At 35.1% G+C, this 6,484-nt stretch overlaps 1 protein-coding gene across 3 annotated transcripts; it reads left to right on the plus strand.

The window, feature by feature from the left end:
• Positions 1-2,520: 2,520 nt before the first annotated feature.
• Positions 2,521-6,484, plus strand: LOC120201151 (probable serine/threonine-protein kinase At1g54610). 3 transcript variants are annotated; one of them, XM_039201817.1, is made up of 8 exons: positions 2,521-2,599; positions 3,010-3,498; positions 3,788-4,072; positions 4,183-4,500; positions 4,771-4,998; positions 5,125-5,225; positions 5,764-5,878; positions 5,990-6,484. In XM_039201817.1, exons 2-8 carry the CDS (start codon positions 3,139-3,141, stop codon positions 6,329-6,331), a joined length of 1,749 nt encoding a protein of 582 aa, XP_039057748.1. In that variant the 5' UTR covers positions 2,521-2,599; positions 3,010-3,138; the 3' UTR covers positions 6,332-6,484. The 3 variants fall into 3 exon arrangements, with proteins under 3 accessions (XP_039057748.1, XP_039057747.1, XP_039057749.1); XM_039201816.1 differs by lacking the exon at positions 2,521-2,599 and adding an exon at positions 2,737-2,847; XM_039201818.1 differs by lacking the exon at positions 2,521-2,599 and adding an exon at positions 2,737-2,847 and having other exon boundaries at positions 5,993-6,484.

A 6,484-nucleotide genomic window follows, 5' to 3' on the forward strand; every position in this document is an offset into this window, starting at 1 on the left:
GTATAAATAACATATAATAATTTCTTCGTTCGTTTAATCCTTGTGGTTAAATATTTTCCAACATATGATCAAATATAATGAAATCCCAAACACCGCATTCTCCTCTCAATCTCTTTCGCAACTCGAAAGGTATCATGATAGGGTCAAGTAGCTGCTCCAAATATACTACCCTGTCATGATGCCTTTAAAGTTGCGTGCATGCAAAATTGTCTTCTAAAGCTATAATTTAATACAATTCAACACAATTCAACGGTAAAATTTCCAAAACATGTAAAAAAAATCCAATTCGTTCATGATGTATCAGTCTCATAATCAACATGAACTTATTAAAAGGAATACGAGCTCACAAGACGTCGAAAACCATAGGTCGGATCAATACAATTTCCAGTAAACTAGTACCAGCAGTCACTCAGATTGAGCCTGGCGATTTCACTATGTCGATAGTCACAACCAATTCCCTGATTTAAAGAAAAACCAAACAATAAGATAAAAAAAATTAGCCTAGGACCCTTTTTCATTTCTATTCTGATGGACTGAATATCTTTTATAAGGAGTACTAAAAGTTTTGATTAAGAAGAAAGAAAATTAGATGGTGTTGCTTCAAAACTAACACTGAATATCCAGATCATTGACATGCAATTCGAGAAACATAAAAATTTCAGCAAAAAACACACAATGCGAGCTAAAAATGGGAAAGTACGAAAGACGAAAAACTTACTTCCGGATAGCCCAAAAGAGAAAATAAATACCTTTTTGCAAGTGAGGGGAGAGACTAAGAAATAAACGCAATCGGTGTTACATTCCAACAATTCTTCCTCCTTTTTTCCTTTGTAAATAAAAAGATGAAAGACATAGCACTACTTGGGTTTACAATTTTATATGGCGGAAAATTGAAGAATAAATACTAAAAGAGAGTGCATGTGAGCGAAAGAGACTGAGAGGTGAATGCGCTGTTTGGGATTTCATTATATTTGATCATCTGTTGGAAAATATTTAACCACAAGGATCAAATGAAGAAATTATTATATGTCATTTATAAAAAATAATTTCAGTTTTATTGGTGACTTTCAACAATGATAATTAATTCATCTTAGTATTATTTGTCAACTCTGCATTTCTAACCCCATTTTTTTCTCAAAAACATTTCATATAACATCTATACTTCACCTGAGATGACATGTCTCTAACATTACACCTTGATTCGTTGATGGTCCCGATCGTCCCTTGGTCGGGTCTTCTCTCAATGGACCCTTATTGAAGTCAACACCTCCACATAATTCAAAGTTAGATTAGAATTTCCCATGCATCCTCGACTGAAAAGTTTCGCTGGAAATGAGAAGAGAGAAGCGAAAAAGGAAATTCGAGATCGAAAAGGAATTTGGGGTTTAAAACGAAATTGAGGATTGTGTTGCAAGTTTTAAAAGTTGGAGGATCTAAATGCAAGTGCCTAAAAAGTTCAGTGACCATATTACAAACGTACTAATGGCAATGTAACGGCGGAGACCATATTGCAAATAGACTAAATGTCGGAGGACTGTATTGTAAGTTTTAAAAGTCGGGAGACTTAAATGAAAACTTTAGAAAAGTTCAGTGACCAGTACTATACTTTACCCTTAAAATTATTGCAAAAAAAAAAATAATAATACGAAAATGAAAAAGTCTTGATGCAAATTCAAATTACATATTTAAAATAAATCTGTTAATGGCATTTATTTAAAGTAAATGTATTTAATATTTACATATTTGTAAATTAAATTATGTTTTTATATGTTATATTATTTTTGAATGATTACAAATTTAAATAAAATGAGAAATAATTTTAAAAATCTTTTGAAGACGAGAATTTAATATTTGAATTATAAATTTATCTTGTCATTCTCGTAACTTTGAGTTTACAATTTTAATATAATTTTATTTTTTAAAATAAAAATAATTTAATTTTACAAATATTAAAAATTTTAATTTTAAAAATATAAACAATGAGAAATAAATTTGGTGCAACTAATTTTAATAACTTTTATATTCTTATAATTATTTTCAATGATTATAAATTTAATTTTTTTCCTGCTAATAAAAGATAATTTTATTAGTTATTTGATGATATATAAATTAATAATGTAATTATTTTTCAAAAGTTTTATTTTTCCCGATTATTAAGGTACACCCATTTCAAGTTAAATTCCTCAAGTTTGGATTTTTTTTCATGCCTATTTATTTTCTTGTTTCTGTCATAATATAAAAGATAATATATAAAACCTTTTGCAATCAAACACTCAAAAGTAGGGTTACCCAGTGGTTTACCACTTTTGTTAACTGTTAACGGCTAATGACCTGATTGAATGTATTTAAATATTTAGGTGATTTGATTAATAAGAATTAAAAAATAGTAATTAAAATAAAAAGAAACTATAGTTGGATGGTCTCTAATATAATTTACTCTTTATTTTTCTTATAGTTCTTGTTTTATATATGAAAAATAAAATAAATGGGGAAAAGTCCAGAACACCCAAAGGCCAACGAAACAGGCCGAAAACCATTTTACCAATGAAAACATTGAAGCCATTAGAAAATCTCTGTTTCTCTTTCAGATTCAACCAAAGTAAGTATCAATTTTTCGTTCTCTTTAAGAACAAAAACCCAACTCTCTAACAAAACTCTATCAAAATACACTATTTTTTATATTTATTTATTTTTTGTTCTACTTTCAGATCTTTTATTTGACTTCCCAAGCTTTCTTCTTGGGGCCTTTCAAATTTCCCTGTTTTACTCATCTCCAAGATCTTTTTGTTCATTCTGTTTTTGATTTCTTGCTGAATCTTGAACTCCCCAAATCTAGCGGTGGAAAGGGTAGGGTTTTATGATTCTTTTGCACAGTGAATTCTTAGCTTATTTTAGAGTTTAGATTATTAGTTTACTTGGGTTTTTTTTAATGATTTCAAATAATAGTCAACTTTTATTATTATTATTATTATTATTATTATTATTATAATTTTCTTTTTTGGGGTGCAGATTTGTCAGCTGGATCACACTTCCTGAAGCTGCTTGATTCGTGGGTAGTTAATAGCTTTTTGATTTGTTGTTAATTTTGAGCAAGACCCAGATTTTAATATGTTGGGAAATGAGGCATAGATTTAAGAGATGGGGTGTGTTTTTGGAAGAGATGTATCTTCTGGGATTGTTTCAGAGTCTAGAGCCAGTAGAAATGGTACCTCTGAATCCAATAGGAAAATAGTACAAGTCGCGGTTTCAAAGACTGATGACGGTGTTGTAGGGGTCGAAAATGATGGTGCCCCAAAGGAGGAAAAATCTGATGGGGAAAGGAAACAAAAGGGGGAAAGAAGAAGGTCGAAGGCAAACCCTAGGTTGAGTAACCTACCCAAGCATTCGAGAGGAGAGCAGGTGGCAGCTGGATGGCCTTCGTGGCTGTCGGATGCCTGCGGGGAGGCGCTTAATGGATGGATTCCACGGAAGGCCGACACCTTCGAGAAGATCGATAAGGTGGCCAGTCTTTGTTTTCGTTCGATATTTGCGTTATTTATCCTTATTTTGTGATGATGTTGAAAAATGTAGTTTGCTTTGAAATGATAGTGAATATAACTTGTAGTTCTGTTCTTTGTTTATTAATGTATGGCATATTGATGAATGGTTTTGTGTTTAAGTGGAAGCCGTTGCCTTTTGTTACATCATCTTGAATGCAGTTTAATTATAGTTCCTTTTCTTCATTTGTCGATGCTTTTAAAGTTGGTATTTTGGATTCAGATACTTACCCGCTCCTTACTGATTGTAGATTGGCTCAGGAACATACAGCAACGTGTACAAAGCTAAAGATATGGTAACAGGTAAAATTGTTGCACTAAAGAAGGTTCGTTTTGATAATCTTGAACCCGAGAGTGTGAAATTCATGGCTCGAGAGATTCTCATATTGCGGAGGTTGGATCATCCCAATGTTGTAAAATTAGAAGGTTTAGTTACTTCAAGGATGTCTTGTAGTTTGTATTTGGTATTTCCGTACATGGAGCATGATTTGGCTGGGCTTGCGGCAAGCCCAATAGTAAAGTTCTCAGAGCCGCAGGTTAGCTTCAACTTGGCTTTTGATTTAAATTACTGTAAAATCCTTGGTTTACATGTATGGTTAGGTAGTGACTAGTGACACTAGAAGTATGGTTAAAATGTATGTTATAGGTTAAATGCTACATGAATCAACTACTCTCTGGCCTTGAGCACTGTCACAACCGCGGAGTGCTTCACCGAGATATTAAGGGGTCGAATCTTCTTATTGATGATGGAGGAGTTCTTATGATCGCTGATTTTGGGTTGGCTACGTTCTTTGACCCAAACCGCAAGCATCCAATGACTAGTCGGGTGGTAACACTGTGGTATCGAGCCCCTGAGCTTCTTCTTGGTGCTACAGATTATAGTGTTGGCGTGGACCTTTGGAGTGCAGGATGTATTTTAGCTGAGCTCTTGGCTGGGAAGCCCATTATGCCTGGTCGAACAGAGGTAGATTTTGCTCTGTATGTTCAGTTTATCATGTTTTGCATTATTTCCCATACGGCTCTGCAAGAATATAGGGGGATATTTTTGCATCGTTACTTGTTGATTGAAGTTAATTTTTTTAAAAAAATCGCCACTCTGTTGCAACCAAGAAATTGCAGTATCAAATCTTGAAAATTTATGGTTCACCGCATGTTGAACATGATTAGGCAATTCTATGCAGTTGTTCCGGCACATGTAATTACTAACTTTGTGTATCGTTTTATGATTGAGTAGGTAGAGCAACTACATAAAATATACAAGTTATGTGGTTCACCATCAGATGAATACTGGAAAAAATCAAAGTTGCCAAATGCAACCTTATTTAAGCCTCGAGAGCCATATAAAAGATTCATAAAAGAGACATTTAAAGATTTTCCAGCATCATCGCTGCCCCTCATTGACACTCTACTTGCAATTGATCCAGCGGAACGTTCGACTGCCACTGCTGCATTGAGAAGTGAAGTGAGTTGTTTGATTTCAGTGAACACTCTGGTTCTACCTTCGCTTGGCATCTTTTGACTTTTTTAAATCTAAGGATTCCCTTTCTAGAAGTGTCTTTTTTTACACCATTTTATCACTCTTATGCAGTTCTTTACGACAGAGCCTTTTGCTTGTGAACCTTCGAGCCTCCCAAAATATCCACCGTGCAAAGAGATGGATGCAAAACGACGAGATGATGAAGCTCGGAGGTCAGTACTTTTGCTTTTCCGCTATGTAGACTTTAATCATTGGATTTTGATGACCGAAGGAGGTGGTATATCCACTTCTATGCATATGCATAAGAGCAATATCCACCCTTAAGCATATGCTTTGTCCGGAGCTCCTTTCCCATCTACTTGTTTGTAGTTTCCAGAGGTAGAAAGACTCGAATAAACTAACTGATGTGGTTTGCATGCGCAGATACTTGTATTCAGATTTTTCTGGATCTTATTTTACATTCTGGAATGTGTTAAATGATTGTTCCCGAGGAACTTTGAATTTTTCTAGAAAGGTCGATACTCTTGTGTTGTCAACCTTGTACAATATAATATTTGAATTGTTCAATGTCAGCTACTGCGAATCTGTGATGGCTTCAAAGTTTAGTCTTTCACCCGTGTTCGTTATTGGTTCCATTTGAGTTGACTGCACTCTAAATTTGCATTTGAAAGCATTGTCTTGTAACTATCTATAGTATATATCTACTATGATTTTCTATGAACCCTTTATGTTTCTGGTATAATTGTGCAGACTCAGAGCAGCTAGTAAAGCACAGGGTGATGGCGCTAGAAAGACTCGGACACGTGATCGTGCAAGGGCCGTTCCTGCTCCAGAAGCCAATGCTGAGATTCAGTCTAATCTTGATGTATGTGATAATTCAGTTTGTCAACAACTGTTTTGTAGGCTTAGCTTTGAGTGGCATCAGACACCTGTTTTTAGTTCTGATATTTCAACTAATGTTTTTCCTCTTGTGAAGCAGAGAAGACGCTTAATAAACCATGCGAATGCAAAGAGCAAAAGCGAAAAGTTCCCCCCACCGCACCAGGATGGCACTCTCGGCTTTCCTTTAGGAGCATCACAGCACGTTGATCCATCGTTTGTTCCTCCCGATGTCCCCTTCAGCTCCACATCTTTCGCTTATTCGAAAGAGCCGATCCAAACTTGGTCCGGTCCATTGGTAGACTCTGCCAGCATGGGTGCTCCGAGGCAAAAGAAGCATGGTGCAGGCGATTCACACGGACCATCTAAGCCTCCTACGGGATCCCAAAAGGACAAAAGTGGCGACTCCCTTGTTAAGGGGAAGAAAAGCATACTTTAAACTCGCACCGCATACATAAAGAAAGGGATTTATGAGAGCAGAGGAATGCATTTTGCTGACATTGTTTTCATGGAGTCTTAACTGCTGCTTAATGCAAGTATATTTAATAGATTGTTGTTTGTTTTTTGTCATAGAAGCATGTATTGTTTTGTT

The sequence above is a fragment of the Hibiscus syriacus genome, unplaced genomic scaffold (genome assembly GCF_006381635.1).
Source record: "Hibiscus syriacus cultivar Baekdansim isolate YM2019G1 unplaced genomic scaffold, ASM638163v2 tig00007027_pilon, whole genome shotgun sequence".
NCBI classification, from domain to species: domain Eukaryota; kingdom Viridiplantae; phylum Streptophyta; class Magnoliopsida; order Malvales; family Malvaceae; genus Hibiscus; species Hibiscus syriacus.

What these genes read in the sequence shown, in the direction of transcription:
- LOC120201151 (XM_039201817.1), top strand. Translation starts at nt 3,139, where the DNA reads ATGGGGTGTGTTTTTGGAAGAGATGTATCTTCTGGGATTGTTTCAGAG. An exon ending in CCTTCGAGAAGATCGATAAG is followed by an intron (nt 3,499 to 3,787) that starts GTGGCCAGTCTT and finishes TACTGATTGTAG; the next exon opens with ATTGGCTCAGGAACATACAG. An exon ending in CTGCTGCATTGAGAAGTGAA is followed by an intron (nt 4,999 to 5,124) that starts GTGAGTTGTTTG and finishes ACTCTTATGCAG; the next exon opens with TTCTTTACGACAGAGCCTTT.